General features: G+C 41.1%; 1 protein-coding gene across 1 annotated transcript in view; it reads right to left on the reverse strand.

Annotated features, from left to right (window-relative positions):
- Positions 1 to 10848, reverse strand: part of LOC147891417 (uncharacterized) — a 131966-nt gene extending 121118 nt beyond the window's left edge. The window contains exons 1-2 of the mRNA XM_087390050.1: positions 10667 to 10848; positions 2443 to 2607 (exon numbers count right to left, since the gene is read on the reverse strand). Of these exons, the coding sequence (XP_087246176.1) occupies positions 2443 to 2607; positions 10667 to 10726 (225 nt within the window). The 5' untranslated portion in view covers positions 10727 to 10848. The remainder of the gene's footprint in view (positions 1 to 2442; positions 2608 to 10666) is intronic.
- Positions 10849 to 21667: the final 10819 nt, after the last annotated feature.

Raw genomic sequence — 21667 nt, forward strand, 5'->3', positions numbered from 1 at the left:
AATATATATTCTTTTGGTAGCTTCTATATCTGGCTGGATCATTGTCTATTGATGAGTCTGCACATCTATTTGAAGCACATAAGTTTGAGTAGTTTGTGATTCCACCCCACCACACACACTGTGTGAGCTCTTGGGATATTATATCAGTCTTCCGCTGTGCTTTACCCTCTGTTGGTTGATTTCTGACATCCGGAGCTGCAACTTGAGAAGAGCTAGGAACCTCACTAGTTCGTGACCAAAACCAGAATGTCAACGAGGGATGGTAGGAGCAACGATGCCCATCTAGAAGGTGATGCCAAAGATGGAGTACGAGAAGGGGCGGCACTGGAAGCCTTCTTATGTCTTTTCTTCTTCTTTGCCAATCTCTAGTAAGGTCCCATTTGATCGCATCTGTTGCTGAAGAAGGCAGACCAAGGAGGGGGGGATGTCAGCAACCACTCCGACTCCTCTCGTGGCAAGGAAAATGGATCATCTGGGGCAGACCTGGAAATTTGATGAAAAGAGACGTCATCTGCCTATCCTCCTCTATTGGGTCGAATCCATGTGCGAAGGGCTTGAGGAAAATCTTCTTGCAGCCGAGTGCTAAGGGACTAGCCTTGAGCACAATGGCGCGGGTTGAGGTCCGAAGGTAATGCCGCAAGCATGCAATCTCTCGCCACGTTATTTTCTTTTAGTTTTTCTCGGTTACTCTCAATTTTGTTTAAAGCCGCTTACAAACTCCCTTCTTCCCTTGTCCCTTTTTTCCTCTTCCTTGTTCTTTTGCTTTTTTATAAAATGTTAGTTTGTAAGATTGGATATATTCTAGTCTTTTATATATATTGCCACAAAATTCACTACTTGGTCAATTTCTATTGCAAGTGCTTGGTGCCTAAGATTTGTGTTTGTGCTTGCAACTAGTTTGCTTGCTATTGTTTTCGTATACCTACTTTGATTTTTTGTACACTTTTGAACCTCAACTATTGCTCAAAACTGCAAATTTGTAAGATTGTCGCACTTTTCTTTTGCGAGTGCTCTTCTTTGCAATGCTGCAAAAATCCCCTATGAATCATTCTTTTCACCTAAGTCTTACTCTGGATTGGGTCCAAACACCCACAGTTTGTGTGTACACTACAATCTAGAAGACTGCCCAAGCTGTGGTTTCACGAGTCCAGCAAACAATTCTACCTTGATACCATGAAAGAAACAGAGGTGAACATTCACGTAGCTGCAATGCTCTTCACACGAATGTAAAACTCAAATCGTATGCACACACTGAATTATGTAGTACAAAAATGCAAGTCACCTCCTATGATGCTCTTCGAGATGCATAGGCTAGAAGTCACAACATTTAAGTTGATCACAACAAATCCACATCTAAAGCACTAGACCCTTAAGAGGAGATGTGTGCAATTGTAAGGGGGAAACCATTTAAGTGTGCAGCATCAGCATTCAGCCGGTAATTTGCACTAGGGCCAATTAGGTGAGACCTCTTGCCTATGCATGTGATTTGATGAATTTACATACTCTAGGACAATGTGAGACCCCTTACCTATGCATGTGATTTGAAATCTCCTGGTTCAGCACATTGTGACATAGTAGGGAAATGTATCCCTAGCTTCCCCTGCTCATGACTCTCCCTGTCCAGCAAATAGGCTAGGGAGATCATGGCATTCCACTCTTTTGTCAACCAGGCATTCATACCGCCAAAACCTATCGAACCTACCACATCCTCACCACAATCTTCAGAGAGCACTACAGGGCACCTCCAGATGCAATGTGCAATTGTGTTTCCCTGTTATGCAATTGTGACAGGCACCATCTATCCTAATCTATTCCGGCTACAGTCCAACAAGAAGCCTCCACGTGCCACCAGCCAAAAAAGCAGGACATCTTCCTTGGCCAGATGCTAATCAATAGAGACGTGAACCAAAATTGCTACAAACTTCACGGGGAACCTACCGCTTTAACTCGTCCCTCTCAAGGGATGGGGCCCAAGGCAAGGTAGCCAACTGCAAACATCTATCAATACGAGTGGTGTAGAACAAGAAGGGGCCTCTCCAACTACCCAACCTTAGATGGCTAGAACCCTCAAAGGGCAGCCCCCGTCTTCACTGTGTCTAGTTGTGTCTTGAGGTGACATTGATAGACCCTTGTCATAGCATATGGTATCTATCTTCTTCATTATCACATTGTTGTATAAAAACCCAAAACTACAACACAATATGTGCTGGCAAACAATTCTTCAAGGCAAAAAAATGTGATACTATACTCTTGTGAAGTGTTATGATGCCTAATTTCTCTATAGTTTCTACATAAGCTTCATTCTTAATCCTTTTAATCTAGAATAGCATAGATACACAATCCTAACACAGATGCTTGGTGAGTGTAAGTGCCTCACACAGCAAAGCCGGCTCTCAAAACAAAACAATCCTAACAAATGTGCTATCAAATAAGCCTTGATACCTCGTTAGCCATTTCTTGGATGTCTACAACAACCACATTCACTATTGGCATGGTAATTTTATTGATGAGGTCCACCAAAACATTCCGATTCACATCTTCCTCAATTGTCTCCAAGCATACTGCTATTGGTGTCCATATTATTGGGAAAACGGGTAAAGCTTTTGCCTGTATACACAAAGAGGAAGAATTATAGATGCTTTGGTCCAATAAAACACACAGAGTTCCAAGAAACGCAAAACAAGTTACCTTTTCAAAGTCTACAATTTGATTATAACAATTTTGAAAAGACTTCACAGTTCTATGCATTGTCATGTAAATTTAAAAATTCATTTCACTATCACATGCGGTTATTAAGGTTTGTTATAAAAAATCATTCCAAACTAAAAAATCAATAAATAATCTCTCCATCCTGCACAAAACAAACATAGAACTTGTAGTCGCACGCAACAGGAATCAAAGTTAGAAGACTCTGGTAAAGAAAGGACGTCTACAGCTCCTCTCGCGAGCCAATGAAGGTTGCAGCACCTTACCAATTGACTACAAATCAATAGTAAAAATTTGAGACATACCACGGAGGTGTATCTGAGAAGACGAGGCCTTGGAGTGCTTAAACAAACCCGCTCAAGAATTGCCAAAGGATTAAATGTGTCAATTCATATACAAACACCAGTGTTTTTTTTACCAGGGAACCCCCTTGAAAAAGGAGCTCTATCCTACTATCCTCACCCTTGAGAAATGATAGCCTAAAATGGGCGACCATGCTCTAACTTGATGGAGAAAATTAGCCATAACTTCATAAAATGCTTATTTTGATGCATGTGACTTTACCAAATGGTGCAAAACACGTGATAACTATCTAAATCATGTCTTGCCATCTCATTTGATATGCTACATGACCCAATTTGGATTTGTCAATTAAAAAACATAGGTTTCCAACTTTAGTTGTTTTTTACAATCAAGATAGATTTTTCAAGAAAAAAATGAATGCCATGGTCGCCCAACTTTTTGTCCCAAACCTGTCTAATCTTCTAACATTCACCTTAAAAACAACACTAACAAACATATGTGGAAAAGTGCACCTATCGCCAATGTATACAATGAATCGGCAAAATATCATCACGAATCGTCTTAGGTATCAGCCATTCCAATACATTCTAACCTTTGCTTCATCAATAGGAACCCAATTCTAGGGGCAAGATATAAGATCTCACATTAAGGAAGTTACATTTAGACTCTTTTGCATATAATTTCTTATGCCTTAGATAAAGGACAGTTCTAAGATGAGTAAGGTTTTACTATCAACTATGATATCATCTAAAAACACCACCACAAATTTTCGATAGTAGTAGTAAAATATATCATTCATCATTTGTTGAACATTCGTGACACCAAATGGAAATATTAGGAATTTATTATGGCCATACAGTGTTCCAAATCTAGTTTGTAAAGGATTCATAAATACACGTTGAGTACCAAGATGTAAATCTATTTTATGGTCAAGACCTCAAGCAAGTGGTAACCCATAAGGCAGCTCCTTCGAGATATATATTCTTTAGCCTTTTGATTAATAATGCCTCTAAATAATCAGAATTAGTTATGTCTGACAAACAATAGAGCTTTCAAAATGAAAAGGAATAGCTATACATCGAAAGATTACAAAATCAGCATCAAGAGTTCCTGTAAACCCTTCCAAAGAGTTTATAATATTTACAAGTGGATCAACAAAATTACTTCGAAGATGTACATCGATACCATTCTGAACAAAACGAATGGCATGTCTTTTCCAATCAATCTCCAAAGTATCCCTTTTATCAATTAGGCATTATATTCCCAACATGAGATCTACCCTATCTAGATTCATAATTAGCAAAGGTAATTCTTCCACATAATCTTGAATTTGTAAAGGACGTTTTGGAATCTTTCTATCCACGTTCGTCCTTTACCGGACACCTTTTGAACTCTATACAAATGATGACTAGATGTAAACACACGAAGTTCACATTCACAATACTACGTAGATTCTAAAATTTTGAACACAAAAAATCATTGACTTACCTGTAAATTCCATCATTTAACAAGTTATGTCAATCTTCAAGGAGTAGTCCTTGTTTAAATAGCCACATTGCATGCACAAAAATCAAAAGCTTCTTTGAGTGCTTTGCCAACTTCAAAAGGGTCAAGTGTCTTCTTTGAACGCATTTGGGTATGAGTTGTCTTTCTTGAAAGTAGATAATTCTTTTCTTTTCTTCTTGAAACTATCACTTTTTCCTTGTAGATTTGCGGATGGCCATGCTAGAAACATGGTTGTGTGTGTGTGTGTGTGTGTGTGTGTGAGAAAGAAAGAAAGAAAGAAAGTCTATTAACGTCCACTGGAGACCAAAAGGTCTATGGGACAGCAAGAAACCCTCTAGTACATCTGCTTTAGGGAGGGCACATGGCAGCTCCCAAGGAGTGCAAAAAGCAATCCCAATTATTTAGAGTACCTACATGATATTCTGGAGAGTAAACAGCCATACATCAGTTTAAGACTGAGAGTCTTTTGGTTTTGATTTAAACTCTCTGATTAGTGCTACCCCTTCACGGTAAACTGCCCATTTTCCATCCTTTCTGGCAGCCCTGACTTTAGCTAATTCAGTTGCCTTAATCTTGAGTTGGGTTTGTGTAAGCTCCTCTACTATCCATACTTTGGTGCCCTTCAGCTTGTAAGATTGTCGAAGAAGCTTGATCCGCATATCTTTTGACTTCAGTGTAAGGATTGCATGACCTCTATAGTGTAAAATAGAAGCTGGCTTGGAGTCGTCGTCATCCTGCTCATCATCATTCACCCATTCGATGTTGGGCAAACTTGATTTGATCTTTGTCAATATTTCACTATATGTATCCTCCTCTTTGTACCAATCTTTTGGGAGCCCCCCTATTCTAATCTTCAGCGCATTATCACATCTAGCTTCGTGTTCTTTAATCTCAACTTGGATATCAGACTTACTTGCTTTGTTGTCCACTTCCACAAACACTTCCTTCCTAGCAGTTTGTACTTCAGTGTGAACAAGATCTTTGACTGTAGAGACTAGCTGCGGGGTAGGAGGGGAATCCTTACAAGATTTTATAGCCTCATCAATTACTGCCTGCTTACCAGGCCCTTCCAAGATGTGAAGTCGGGCCTTTACTTCTACTAGCTCACTGCCTGCTATAGATAAAAAATCTGATCCTGTTGCCCGAGGATGGGCCGTTTTGAGCCTTCTTGTTGGTAATTCCATGCATATGGAGAGGGTGTCATGGCTGCAATTGTAGAGTACCGAGTCCTGATGGATTTGAAGGAGTTGAGGGGGTTGAAGGGGACTTGGAGGAGAGGGTAGGCCAATCCATAGTTGGCTGTATGATGAACCCCCCTCGCTTAACCTAACCCTCGGGTGGGGTTGGGGATTTAGCCCAACTCGGGGTTAGAGTGAATGTGAAGAGGAGGAAGGTAGGCTGGGCCATGCTTTGCTGGCCATATTTCCTGTTACCCCCTCGCTGAGCTAACCCCCTCGTTGGGCTGGGGGTTCAGCCCAACTAGGAGAGGCTACGGGAGAAGGGGCGGAGAGGCTATGGGAGGGGGGGCGGAGAGCGAGAAGAGAGGGGGGGGGAAAGGCTACGGGAGGGGGGGCGGAGAGGCTATGGGAGGGGGAGCGGAGAGAGAGAGAGGCTACGAAGGAGGGAGCGGAGAGGCTACGAGAGGGGGGCGGAGAGGCTACGGGAGAGGGGGGTGACGATAGGGGAGAGGGGCGGAGAGGCTACAGGAGGGGGGGCGGCGATAGGGGGGAGGGACGGAGAGGCTACGGGAGGGGGGGCGGAGAGGCTACCGGGGGGGGAGAGAGAGAGGCTAGGGAGGAAGGAAATGATACTCAAATGGAGACATAATGGAAACGCTTGTATTCATTCATCAAGAGTGACAAGACAAGTGAAGTACAAGCCTTATATAGGCTACACACTTACACACTTGCACCAAGTGCATATGGGATAAGTCCCATAGAGACACGTGGCACTCACACACGAACTAGTACTAGATCTCCTAGTACCTAGCTCCGTCACACCCCTCCGCAAGGTCAAAGTGATGCCATGCCTTGATTCTAACCGTTAGGTCTAGCCAGTGTGTCCAGTTAGATGTTAACACTAGGGGCTTTCAAGAACTCACTGCTCCTCTAGGCCAGTCCCCCATGGCCAATCTGGTTACACACTTAGTCATAGCTTATTTGCTTACAAAATTCACGTCCCCGTGACACTGCCTCTCTAGTCGGGTCAAATCTCCCTATCCACATAAGAGACACAGAGAGAGAGAGAGAGAGAGAGAGAGAGAGAGAGAGGGGCGCGAGGGACAAGGGGCTGCTCCAAGGCAAGGTCTACTTGAAGTTGTCCAGCAGCTGGTGGATGACCTCGGAGGCTCCAAAATGCAAACCCTAACGAAAAACCAGCAAGAATACGCCTCGAAATGCAGAACTGAGTGAACCCAAATCAAAGAGCGGCAAGTAGATGCCCCAAAATACAAAAATGAGCCAAGAGATGTGCACTAGTGGCATGGAAAGCACTCCAACTGCTGTAGCAGGTCCGAAACTGATCAGGTGCCTCTCACGTGCCTCTCTTGAGTATTCCGAAATGAAGTAGCAGGCCTCCACAATGCAAAACGTCTGAGTTGTAGGTGTGCTAGAGGCCTCAAAACAGCTCCAAAAGGCAAAGGCGGCTATTCAAAGTGCACCGGGGTGCTGCAATTAGTCTTCACGCAGAGAATCGATTGATTTTGATGTGCTGAAAGGCCAGAAACACCTAGAAAGTGGCTGGAAATGCAGCTCCAAGGTGATTTAAGGTTTTAAATGGCTGGAGCAGATGAGGAAAACACCCAAAATCACCTCTAATGTAGGCGGTCATGCTGCAGCAGCACCAAAACAGCTTGAAATTGCAGTAGCAGCTCCAACCTAGGTCAAAAACCTCCAAAAGATCACGAAATTCTGCAACCAATGCCCGTGTTGGTCGATTTCTGCTGTAGCGACCAGGAAACCCGCGATGAGAAGATCCAAAACGGCTCATGTGCAGGCCTTCCTGAAAAAATGCCGACCAGCAAGCAAGGGGATGCGCCAAAAAGGAAGGAATGGAGGCGGCTAGCTGTGGAGAAGTAAAACTGAAGCAAAAGGCTGCAAGAAGGAGAGGTGGCTACGGCAGAAGACCTAAACAAGTAGAGGAAGGCTGAAAGGAGGCCAAAATGGGCAGAGGGAAAGCTTCAGCTGAGGCTGCTTAGAGGAGAAGAGCTTGAGCAGAATTAGGGTTAGGGTTCGGGCAGAGATGACATGGCAGGGCAGCTATGGCAGATTGACCCAAGACATAAAGAGGAATTTTTATTGCATTGACGATGGTCAAGAAAGTTGACTTTGGTTAACTAGAATAAGCTTTGTTTTACTTTTGCTTTGCATTAGTAAAAGTGAACTGTGGAGATGCCCACAAGGGACTAGGATTAGTCCAAGAACTAGGAATGCACGCATTTCACTAACCTCTATTTGTCCAATGTGTAGGACCTAAGAGAGTGCAAAAACGACCCAAGAGTGGGGAGAAAAACACAAAAAGCAAGTCCCACGAGGCCTAAAAGCATGGACAAGGGGGTGCCTCTTTAAAAGGAGGGCCCACGAGATAAAAAAGGCACCAAAAGCACCAGATTTAAAAAGAAAGCCTAAAAAGCTTGATATTTTTTTGTTAAAGTAATTTTTAGAAAGCAAGCCCTAGCTTTTTACTAGGCCTAGTCTATAAAAGAAAGGCCCTAGGCCTCTCCGATATTCAAAGCCAGTTGTACAAAATATTTTCTGTTGCAATAAGACCTTCGGGAAAGTCCAGCCCTTATTTCTAGGCCCTAGTGTTGCACGTGGTGCTTCTCTCTTCTCTTTCCCCACGCTCTGTCGCGAAGCTCTATGGGATAGGTGATAAGTGATTGTATATTCATCTTTGAGCTTCCAATCTGTGAAGAGTTTTTCTATCTATTTTGTTACGGGAAAGAACCGCGATTGGTTTCAGAAGGGCCTTAGTGAGCCCTTTGCCTCAGCCCACAGTGGCTTGGATGAGTTCCTTTTGCGATTGTACTTTGTCTCATAGGCCCGCGAGGCCTCCCGAAGACATAAATACATCTCTCTCTCTCTCTCTCTCTCTCTCTCTCTCTCTCTCTCTCTCTCTCTCAACTACTACACATTAAAGGAAAGAAGTTGGATTTGAATTTGGCACTCTATGGTTCCTGGGCTACAATATGTTCTCTTCCACTGTGGGGAGCATTGGCTGTAGCAAGCAACCTGCACCTCTATTTTCTTATTTTACTGCTGCAATCGGCCCACCAGCCTGCCTATGTGTCAGTACATTAGCTGTCCACATATCATCCCTTGTGATGGGCCAAACCCATGTCGAGCTTCCATCGTGTCAGCTCATTAACTGTCCACATGTCATCCCTTGTGGTGGGCCAAACTCCTGTCGATCTGCCAATGTGGCATGCATACCTCATGCCCACATGCCTTCTCCCATGCCCCGCAAATCCTGTTCTCCTCACTTAGGGCTAGCAAGGGGAACACACAATGGCAACAAAAGTGAAGGAAGAAATCATACAAGCCATAGAGCAAAAGCTATACCATTTTTAAAGATACTATAGATGGCAATAGTCATCTCCAGATCTGAGGATTCAAGTGTATTTGAAATGCCTAAGCCCTAGAGCTGATCTAAGCCCATTTATTTGGAAGAGCTGCCTTATTTTCATCTCTCCCTCATGGACCACCTAGTCTTGTAGGAATACTCTATACGCTGACCTCCACACTATAACTTGTAACTCCAGCCAATCAACTACACACATTGAGGCCATCTACTGCTCCCTATGCCTCTCAATGGAGGTGAGGCCATGACAAAGCATGTGCACTCTTGCTTAAGTGCCAGCTCTTGGAAAGCCATACTACTTTTTATGGCATCCGTTGTTTCCATCTGGCGAAAGAGTGTCGTAATTCGGAGTTCCTCGAGTCACAAAACAATGTCCGACATCATAGTGCCTGCCAAGGTGCCTAAGGCTCCACCTCTTTGCATGACCCAATCATCAATACTTCTCTACTTGCTCAAAGAAAGGAACAGGAGCACTCACACTATCTCCAGCACCAACACCATGAGGCAAAGCTGTATTATTCAGACTAGCTCCTGAATTTTGCATATTTGGCACAACCATGTTGCCTGCTACTGCATTAGGCATACAACGTAGAAATGATCAAGCCGCTCTACTTGCACCACAATGTCGACGCTGTCCCAAGGTGTATTTCAGACTCACCTGTAGTGTGATAAACTCCAACTCCTACCACAACTCTCTACCTTGATGGAAAATATGCTCTACGGATAGGACCTCCAACAGCAGGCCCTCCTAGCTTGTCCTTTGCAAACCCTATAATTTTGACTTCGCCTTTGACAACGCAAAAGTCTATGTCTAGCATGGGTCCCCCACTCTGTTTCCAAAAAAAGCGGAGGAACTAAAACTCATCTCTAAAATCTATTTTGGCAGAAGCTCCAGGTAGAAGAGGTCGAGCTTGGCAAACAGCTTGAGGGGAACATCAGACCTCACTCCATCAAAAATTGTCATCTGGCTGATCAGAAGTTCCCGGCTCAGTGTAACAGTCTGGGTAGCCCTCAGCTTAAGGCATCCCAAAGAAGGGAAACCAGTTGGCTATTTATCCTACACAGGGACAAGCCACCCAGGCAAAAACAAGACCACCAGCATTGGCCCTGACTGACAAGGATGGGCGTTCTCAAGTTTAAATGGAGAGAGCGTACATGGTCAACCTATCTTCTAAAGGACAAAACGATGGTCGATTATGTCTCTGCTTTAAAGGTTAGATGCTCAGGAAGTTGACCAGAGTTAACTAACCAACTTAAGCAAAAGCACAGCCTACAGCGAATTTACTGCTTATCGTGCCTTGGGAAAGTGTGGAGGTTTTTGCAACACGAAAACTCCGAAAACCATAAAACTTATGCATTGATTCTGCGTAAAGAAGTATCGTTTGAACTTCACTCCTGTGAAATTTGGCGTTAAAATCACAATTCAACTTGCGGCTGATAATTGATACTATGGTATCATTGTCGGAACGTGCAACCTAATGGGAACGCTTAGAACGTCGCAAGTATGCTGCCAACTAGCTTTCTAGAGCATCGACTTCCGAATCAAATGCATATGAGATGCTGGGATTCTCACCTCACAGGGAGGCGCTGGGCCATCCTTCAGTTGGGTACCACCTGCCTTGGCTTTGGACATAATTCACGGAATGGTGGATCAAGTGAAACGATGCAGAATGTTCCAACTTCCAAATGATCACAGTAAGCCTCGGTTCAACTAGATTCTTGCAACGAACCCCTAAGATTGTGTGCCTCGTGCGATCTAAGAATATTAGAAATGTGAGCTGCTTTTTTTTTTCCTCTATCGTATATGTTTGTTTATAAAGTGTTAATGTTCTTAGAGTCTTTGTAGGTAGGCATATACTAGACGGCTTGGTGCCTACGTGGCAAGCAACTATGAAAATGGGAGAGAGAATCTATATGAGTCAAAAATGGGGGCTTGTTTTGCTCTCCATGAAAGTTTTGGTGAAGAGCCTTAAAGGTTTGTAGACAATGGACTATTGGCAATACCTTATCGCTATACTTATGACAATGAGCCTACACCCACCCACCAACCCTCTCCTTTCATAATGTGTCTTGCAATTTGCTACACCCAAACTCATGTTGACCCTTTTATAATTCTTTTCATCTTTTAACCTAACCATTATCTCTTTTATAATTCATTTCACCTAGCTATTGTCTCTTTTTTTTTAATTCCTTGGCAATGCCTTTACAAAACTGTAGATGCACCAACCGCTCAAACTCCCAAAATTATGATAGTTTGGGACCATGAGTGACTCATGCAACAAAGTCTCTCTCCCTTCGGAAGAAGATTGTTCACCTATCAACCTCAAGAGCAAAGGCCATTGCATCTCTCTCTCTCTCTCTCTCTCTCTCTCTCTCTCTCTCTCTCTCTCTCTCTCTCTCTCTCTCTCTCTCTCTCTCTCTCTCTCTCTCTCACACATCGCTCTGCGCATTTTGAAGAATAAGTACCTACCAATTGCGAGTCAAAAATGGTAGTACAATCTTTAACTTCCAAGCCATGTGTTCGACTTCCAAGGTTAAAAGTACCATGTGAGCTTTTGGTGGGAGATACATGTGTTCTTGTGGGAAATATATATGAGCTTCTTATGCAATTTTGGCATATGAAAACGTATATAGGAGACATGTGGGTACCCAGTTTTGCCTTTTGGCCTCTTATAGGGCCTGTATTAGTAGGAGTTTTTAGACATTTCTATGTTTCAAAGAAAGCATCACATGATGATGCTCCAAAAGATAAAGATTCTTTATTTTTTAGACATTTTTAGTAGTTTCATCCTCTTAACAATTTGGGTGCTTTAATTTTTGGGTGTCTTTGAGCCAAGCATCATTTATATGGGTTACTTATTTATTTGGTCTTCTTGGGTCTTAGTCGTAAGAGCATAAAGGTGAATGAGATTACTTTTGAGTGTATTTTGAGCCAAGCATCATGTATATGGGTTATTTATTTATTGCATCTTCTTGTGGTCTTAGTCATAAGGGCATGAAGGTGATGAGGACATAATGGTTAGAGGGATGAGCTCAAATGTTTATTCAGTGGATTCATTGTATGATGATGATATTAGGAGGGTACTCTTTGAGGGGTAAGGAGTTGAAGTAGAGCAGCTTGCAACCTAGATTCCCTAGAAAGGCTCCAAAGTAAGGTTAGCCCTCTTGATATCATGTGCTAAGAAGGATGCTATAGCTAGGGGGCATATACCTGGCATCTATTCAATGCCAATTTGTTACACGTCCCCTTGCAATTCTTGAATGGTTCAGTAGTGGATATCTATACATGTCTTTTGAGGCTTTTTGGTTTGCTTGGATGGCATTGGGAGATCCACGCTTAAAGAGAGTGAGGCCAGCAAAAAAGAAGTCTCGAGGAGAACGAGCTTGGGAGGAGAGTGCTTGGACTTCGAGCCTAATTTTCTCTTTGCATGTGTGAGTAGGGTCCTCAGAGCAAGAGCGCAGATATGATTAGAAAGATGCATTGTATTGATGATCTAGAGTGTGAGGTGAGTTTCTCAATGAGCGGAGGGTTGGTTGATCAAGAAGAGGTTGTCTGCGAGGTGGTAGTGAGGGATGTGTTGGCGGGGGTGGATGAGAGGTTGCATGCATCTTTTGTTAGGCAAGGGGGAGAGACTAGTCCCACGGATGTACAAGGTCTAAGCCGACTGTCAAATCTTACGCTTAAATGGTTTCTAAGAATTCATTAGGGGGTTTCTGCATTGTCTAACGAAGAAGCATGGAGTATCCTTTGATCGGATGTGGCCAGATGAGAGGTAGAGCTAGCAAGCAAGAATGGGACACAAGCATTATATTATTTATAGGTTGGCATTTGAGGCTATCACGCCTGAATTTGAGAAGTGGCAAGTAGAGTGGTGTATATCTTCTTTATAGGCAGAGTTCCTACAATTGGTGAGCTTAGGAAGCTTATTAGTTATGGGTGTGATATTCCTAACGAGGGCTAGTCAGTTAGGTTCATGGGTAAAGTGTTCTTTTTGCTTCAGTACATTTTTGAAGAGGTGCAGAATGTCATTGTGGGGAGCTCATTTATGTTTGTCGCGGCAACAGTACTGGTTATCCCTTATTTTTCATAGTATTTCATGAAGACAATGTGCAATTTCCATTTAGAAGCACATTCCATTTATGATTTTGCTTGGTGAAATCACTTTGTCACGTCTGTAACTTTTATCACTATGGTATGGGTTGTGAAGATTGTGGATGCTATAAGACTTGGTGGACTGATAATTGAATCTCAAGTTATGATAACTATTTATGTTTTTACTTCCAAGTTATTTGGGATTGTGCATTAATGAGTGACACTATTTTGACTGTGTTTCTTGAAGACAATTTACAATTTCCATTTAGAAGCACATTCGATAAGCGAAATTGCTTTGGTAGTCTGCTTGGGTGACCTCGCTTTGTCATAAGAAAATCTTAAGTTTCATCACTATGCTATGGGTTGTGAAGATTGTGGATGCTACAAGAATTGGTGAGTGATGGTTGGATCTCCAAGTTATGATTACTAAATTTACATCTATATTTCAAGTTTTATTGCCTTTCTGCATCAATGAGTGATAGCATTTCGATAGTGTTGCTTGAATAAAATTTACAATTTTCATTTAGAAGCACATTTGGACAAAAATCAAATGTCCTATTTAGGATTGAAATTCCCTTCCTAGGCCTTGTCAATGCATGTACATGTGCCTAAGTGGATATTATAGTGTGTGGTGAAATTGGATTTGGGGTAGAAGCACAAATAAGGAAATTTTGAAAGTGCACCCTATTCATCATTGAGATTACAAATCATGCTAGGGTCCAATATTGTATGCTATAAAATCATTGGCACAATGTTCAACTTAATGGTAGTTCTTAAACATTGCCAACACTTATGTGCATGGAATGACACGAATGTGTCTCTTCAATTTGAAATCTCATCAATCTAAGCTGCTTGAAGCTCTCAAATCTTCTATCTCCCAACTCTTGATAGACCTTTCAAAATGCAAGGAGTAATTAACATATAGACTGGAAAAGGTACCCCATTTGTGATTCACAAAATGCACATTTTGCAAAACTCAACACAACAAAGAAAATACCTTGAGCAATTTAGGTCACATAAAGGAAGGGATCATGCAGACTTGTAGTGAGGAGTGACAATTTCTAAGAGCTTCAATGACACTAGTTGAACTTGTATATGTGGTCGTAGCTAAAACACTAAAGAGAAATACTACAAACGTTCAAAGTAGTGAAGGGTTGAAATTCACAAACAAGGTCTCGAGAGCCTATTAAATCCTATTGCTACGAAGAGCACTTGCACTTAGGTGGGTTCTTGAATAGCCATCAACAAGGAAAGAAATGAAGGAGATGTAACGATAAAAGCTTGTCATGAAATCTCAATAAATTCCTTGAAGACATTTTAAGATGCACAGATCCTACATAAGGACTCAAGGGTAGGCATAAAGGAGCTTAGTAAAAATTTATCAATGAGGGAAAGCCATCACACAACAAAATTGAAAAAAAAAGAAAAAGAGAAGGACATTGTGGAGGAACATATATTATGGAGAATATATCTTATAGCATCATTGAAATCAAGTCTTCAAGAGTTATTTTAAGCTCTATGGCCAAGAATATTTGAGGATTAGTGGCATACTATGAAATAAAAATAATTAGTTTAAATCCTTCTTGTACATTTACATCAAACTTTTTTAAAGGGAAAAAGGTGCTCTCACAAGGTAATACCAAAATTTAGGCCTCCTCAAAATTTTATCACCTAGTTGAGTTTGATTTCAAGTGTCCCAGACTTAAAAAATAATTAACCCCCATGCCCCCTCTTCAAGGCCCATTTTTTCAAAATTTTGCATCATCATAAAAAAAAGAAAAGCCAATACATAGAAATCATTAGCATCAAAATTTGGAGGGCATATCTTTCTACTCAAAACTTCAAATTGAGATCCATTTAAACCACATTTGTCGGAACAAGACCATCAACCTGGTGCATTTAGTAAGGGTTATATTTTAGTCAAGGGTATAGTTGCAAAAGGTAGACACCATCAGTGAGCGGGTATGGCATTATCATTATCTTCATATATTGCTAGCCCTGGGGCAGCAATGATCACTAGGATGACACGATTGGAAAGTTTGGCATGCACCATCTAATAAGGCGCCATGAATAGACAAAGGCACCTAAGATGATAGACATGCCAAAGCAATTGAAATATCAAAACATGCTTACATAACATAATGTTTGCCTTAGTAGTGCATCTTGAAAGAATCAAAGAAATGGATGACATTGAATTCTAGTTGTCATGGGAAAATACTAGTAACTCATATAAATCTTAAGACAACTTGAAGGCACATGATGGAGATGGTAGAATGGATCATTTGAATAAGATGAAGATCTTAGATGATATATTGCTAAGAATATCTTTTACATATAAGAATTAGAGTTTGCCCCATACTTTGAAGTCCTCTACATAACCATCATTGCTAGAGGTTCATCTATTGAATATAATGAATTTGTGATGTAAAAGTATTTTAAAAGAGGGAATAAGGTTTGCCATCTCAAGAAAAGACTCTACGGCTTAAAGCAAGCACCCATAAGTTGGTACAATAGAATCAACAACTATTTTGCTAATCTGGGATACATGAAGTCCAATGCAGATCATACTCTCTACTACAAAGTTCAAGGGGAAGACATTACTATTACACTTTTGTATGTAGATGATTTGATTGTGACCAAAAGCAAGGATAGATTTATTAAAAAACTAAAACAAGACTTATCTACAGAGTTCGACATGAAAGATCTTGGACTTATGCACTATTGTCTTGGAATTGAGTTCTGGAGAGATTCAGATAGCACATTCATGAGTCAGCTCAAGTATGTTGACAATCTTCTGAAGAAGTTTCATATGGCAAATTGCAAGATTGCAGCCACTCCCATGGAATAGAGTTTGAAACTTACAAAAGATTCAGAAAAGCCTACAGTCAATGACAGGTACTACAGGCAGCTCATCGGATCTCTTCTAACACTCGGCCAGATATTTGTTATGCAGTAAGCTCACTAGCACAGTTTATGGCAAATCCAAAACAGTCTCATTGGAATGCAGCCAAAAGAGTCTTGAGATACATCAGAGGTACAAGACAGTTTGGGATAGAATACAGAGGAAGTTATCCACGATTGCATGGATACTATGACAGTGACTATGCTAGAGATCATGAGACCAGGAGATCGACACAGGGATACACATTTTTCCTTGGTCAAGGTGCTATATCATGGTTGTCAAACAAACAACCAACTGTTTCTTTGTCTTCAACTAAAGCAGAATATAGGGCACTCACTACAGGTGCATGTGAGGCTATATGGCTCAGAAGACTATTGTCAAAAACAGATTACTTCGATGAGTCAAAGCCAACAACAATATACTGTGATAATCAATCGGTTCAAGCATTGGCCAAGAATCCAATATATCACTCTAGGACAAAACACATTGATGTCAGAGAGCACTTCATCAGAGAGAGAGTGTTACTTGGTGACATCACACTGCAGCATTGTGATAGTAGCAAAGAGAACGTTGCAAACATCTTTACCAAACCACTCGGTAAAGAGCTTTTCGAGAAACACCAATTAGCTCTTGGTTTGATGCAGAGGAAAGACATTCCCATTAAAGGGGGGTGATGGAATGTAATGCTCAGCCCTTCGATTCCCCAAAATCATCATCTTGAGGGAAGGCCTACTTCATGATGTTGATCTTGAGGGAAGGTGTTGAGAGTTCACGCTCAACATCATGTGATCACATGTGCATAGCACCATTATGTGATCATATGTGCATAGCACTAACCCAATAGAGTGCTATAAAGGAAAGGGTTAAATCCCCTAACCCTAGCCCTAAATGGGTTTGTATATATTCTACATTTTCAAATAGATCTAGTGTACAGTTAGTCATTTGTGGTGTGCTCCCTAGCCGTGCCCTCTCTCCTCATCTCCACTCTTCTCCTCTCCCTCTTCATATTTTGTCAATGTTTTGGGCCAAAACATGGAGCGCATTAACACACTCCTTTTGGAACAAAACGTGAGAATTTAGGCATTTAAAGTTCTAATGTTTTGGTCCAAAAGAGGGAGTGCATTAACGCACTCCCTGTTTTGGCCCAAAACATGAGAATTTCAACCTCCTATATCTATGGGGTCATGTTACATATCAAAACAAATGACTTAGATGATTATCATGACCTCTTGCACCATTTAGCAAAATTTCATGCATCAAAATGTGAATTGAATAAAAATTTAGCTGATTTGTTGCATCAAATTTAGAGGAAAGTTTACCTAATCGAGACCATATCAATATGTTGTCTATTTTGGTTTCACTATTGATTGCTATAAGCACGAAATATTGTTCAATAAACTAGCAAGGCAACATATCCTTCAAGTAATTAATAATCGTGAATTGGAAGGCATTTCTCATCGATTTTGTTGCTCGTACCTAGCTGGTGCGAAACTCTCCCCTACTTTTAGAGTGATAGCTTCTTATCAAAAGAGCTCTCATCTAATAAGTTTTTTGATAATTCCAACTACGTTGGAGGATGCATGGGAGGACATTAAGAGATCAATGGAGAAGACTTCTTATCTCCAATTTGGCTAGAATCTCCAAATGTATCAAGTGGGTATGAATTATGTGAGAGTAATATCGAGAGAAGCTAGATATCAACCCTTACAAAAGATTCAAGAGGGAATGCAAGATGGAGAATATGTATTGGGGTGTGTTGATGAGGGAAGCCTTAAGCAAGCAAGTGAAGAGCGTAGTTTTTAATGGTTGATCAGATGAAGGGAGGGAAATCAAATAGTTGAGAAAGGTAAAGGATTTGCATGTTTTTTTGGAAGGGTTGGTTGTTGGGAGGAAGGGAATTAGTGTAATTCAAGAAAAGAAGTGTGGTTGAAGAATGGAAAGGAAGTAATGTGGTTAAAGAAAGGGGGCAAAGAAGAGTAGTGTAAAGAAATAGGTAAGGGGAAGGTAGGTGCTAGGGAGACATCTAGCATGTGAAATGACGGGGAGAAACAAGATGCTAAGGTATTGCTTAAAAAAGAGGATAATGAGATCTAGGAAGTAAGGAAGCAAGAGTGGGAGGGGGGGGGGGGGTTATTGTCGAATCATTTGCATCAGGGGGCATTTATAATAAGGTTGAGCAAAATAATTGTTTGAGGGTCATAACAAGGATGAGGCTAGTGATCGTGGCGTTATAAGAGATCAAGATTTTAGAATTGGATGTATTGTGGGATTTAAAGGTGTTGGAAGGGTATAAAATATGGGTGAATAGCTTGTTGAGGGGTGTGGGTGGTGTTGCTTATTGATTGAGATGGGATGGAAGTGCAGTGGAAGTGTACAAAGGTTGGTAGAGACTAGGAGGGACTACTGTTGGTAGTGTTTGTATAGAGGGGAAAACTTTAATTTATGGCGGTTGTTGTTTATGCTTGTAATGGACCTCATGAAAAGGTAGTATAGTGGAGTTTTTATGGGATTTCGCTACGGGTTAAGATTGTGTTTGACTCATGCTGGTATATGAATAATTTCAAAGAAGGATATGTATTGTGTTAAGGAGGGAGCGGGGTCATGTTTGAAGGAATCATATGGGCTAATGCATGCAATGTGATTGGTTGGAAGATGAAGGATGTAAGATATCCTGTTTGACTAACAAGACACACTAGTTTTCGAGTTGCTAGACTTGAAAGGCCATATGTTAGTAATTAGGAGTGGCAAATGAGAGGACTGATCGAGGGAAGGATACACTAACCACAATGCTATCAGCCCATCATCTTGCGTTGCATTACCCATTATGGTAATGAATCGTATTAATGTCACATTCAAGCTAATAACTCGCTGTTGTAGAAAGATGGATACATAAAGGGGTGAAAGAAATTTGGGAGAAGATTAGGGGCATGTGGAGGTGGGGGGGGGGGGATGGAAAGATGGAATGCTGGTATAAGGGAAATGGAAAGATCCTAAACTATAAACCAAATTCATAAACCCTGGCTACATTTCTTATGGGAGGAACACAGCTTGTTGCAATAGGGCTTATGAAGCAAACTTGGATGAGGTGGGATCAGAATCTACATTGTGTTAAAGAGAATCCAAGGAATGAGATTATGACAAATGTGTTGGTGTCCATTGGTGAGGGGTTGGCTGAATTGGACTCGAGGAAGGTTAAGGCTACTAAAGTGCATAATAGATAGAGGTGGCTAGGGAATTCTCTCTCAGAGTATTGCTTTTCAGATTTCAAGGAAAGAAGAAAAGGTAGAGATTATGATAGGATACACGATGCAAAATGATGGTAATTGAGGCATGGAAGGTGGTAGAGGTGCTTGTTAGTCACTTAAAAACCATTGCTTGGGCCAAGGATGTGGTGTCTACAGAATGGGAGGAGGCTTTTCATTATGACAATAGTTGTGTGATAAACCTATGGCTGAGTGGTAATGTACAAAGCAGCCATGTTATTGTGTTGATGTAAAATTGGTATGAGAACATTTACTAAAGCTTGTGCAAGATTGTTTATAACCTACTGAAAATGCTCTCTTTCTTTACATAGCGTTGTCTTTCATGGCTTTGATCAAAGAATTTGTGGGAGGTGCTTATCTATAAAAATTATAAGAATATAATTATTTGCAAGATATTGAATGTAGGTCCTACGCCTATCCATTGCTTTTGTAGCTTCATTTGAGACGAGCTCATCTTTCATCTAGAATTGGGTAGAGAGATATCGAGACTTTGGAAGAGTTGGGATGTGTTTTGCAGTGATCCACTTTGGCTTGTGATCTTTAGTATGTTCCACTCTCCCGAATAGCACTATTATGGTGGACACCCTACATTCTGATTGCTTCCTAGGGCCTTTTGATATGTTCCAAGACCTCACAATGTGATTTGCTATTTTTTGTATGGTAGCTTACTTTTTGTAGCAAATTCATGCAATTTTGATTTTGCCCACAAAAACTCAGTTCTTTGCCTTTTCTATGTTTCATTGCTGATATTTCCGCCCCTATAAAGCGCGTATTCACATTTTCCCACTAGGAAGCAAGGAAGCAAGAGGGGGAAGAGGGGGGGGTAGACATGGTTGAGGTTTTGATTGGGTGTTGTCAAATCATTTGCATTAGGGGGAATTTATAATAAGGTTGAGCAAAATAATTGTTTGAGGGTCACAACAAGGATAAGGCGAGTGATTGTGGTGTTACAAGAGATCAAGATTTTAGAATTGGATGTATTGTGGGATTTAAAGGTGTTGGAAGGGTATAAAATATGGGTGAATAGCTTGTTGAGGGGTGTGGGTGGTGTTGCTTGTTGATTAGGATGGGATGGAAGTGGAGTAGAAGTGTATGAAAGTTGGTAGAGACTAGGAGGGACTACTATTGGTAGTGTTTGTATAGAGGGAAAACTTTAATTTATGGTGGTTGCTGTTTATGCTTGTAATGGATCTCGTGAAAAGGTAATATAGTGGAGCTTTTGTGGGATTTGGCTATGAGTTAAGATTGTGTTTGACTAATGTTTGATATATGAATAATTTCAAAGAAGGATATGTATTGTGTTAAGGAAGGAGCCAGGGCATGTTTGAAGGAATCATATGGGCTAATGTATGCAATGTGTTAGAAGATGAAGGATGTAAGATATCTTGTTTGACTAACAAGGCATGCTAGTTTTCGAGTTACTAGACTTGAAAGGGCGTATGTTAGTAATTAGGGGTGGCAAATGAGAGGACTGATGGAGGGAAGGATACGCTAACCACAATGCTATCAGCCCTCTCATTTGCCACAACAAGGATAAGGCAAGTGATCGTGGCATTACAAGAGATCAAAATCTTAGAATTGGATGTATTGTGGGATTTAAAGGTGTTGGAAGGGTATATAATATGGGTGAATAGCTTGTTGAGGGGTGTGGGTGGTGTTGCTTGTTGATAGGATGGCATGGAAATGGAGTGGAAGTGTTTGAAGGTTGGTAGAGACTAGGAGGGACTAGTGTTGGTAGTGTTTGTATAGAGGGTGAAACTTTAATTTATGGTGGTTGCTTTTTATGCTCGTAATGGATCTCGTGAAAAGGTAGTATAGTGGAGTTTTTTTGGGATTTGGCTTCAAGTTAAGATTGTGTTTGACTTATATTTGGTATATGATTAATTTCAAAGAAGGATATGTATTGTGTTAAGGAGGGAGTGGCGGCATGTTTGAAGGAATCATATGGGTTAATGCATGCAAAAAGGGTGTATGTTAGTAATCAGGGGTGGCAAATGAGAGGACTGATGGAGGGAAGGATACGCTAACCACAATGCTATCAGCCCATCATCCTACCTTGCGTTACCCATTAGGGTAATGAATCGTATTAATGTCATATTGAAGCTAATAACTAGGTGTTGTAGAAAGATGGATACATAAAGGGGTGAAAGAGGTTTGGGAGAAGATTAGGGGCATGTTGAGGTGGGAGGGGGGGATATGGAAAGATGGAATGCTGGTATAAGGGAAATGGAAAGATCCTAAAACTATAAACCAAAATCTTTGACCTTGGCTACATTTCTTATGGGAGGAATACAGCTTGTTGCAAGAGGGCTTATG

Source organism: Dipteris shenzhenensis, chromosome 18, assembly GCF_047967505.1.
Source record: "Dipteris shenzhenensis isolate YYH24624 ecotype China chromosome 18, Dip_SZ_1.0, whole genome shotgun sequence".
Classification (NCBI taxonomy): Eukaryota; Viridiplantae; Streptophyta; class Polypodiopsida; order Gleicheniales; family Dipteridaceae; genus Dipteris; species Dipteris shenzhenensis.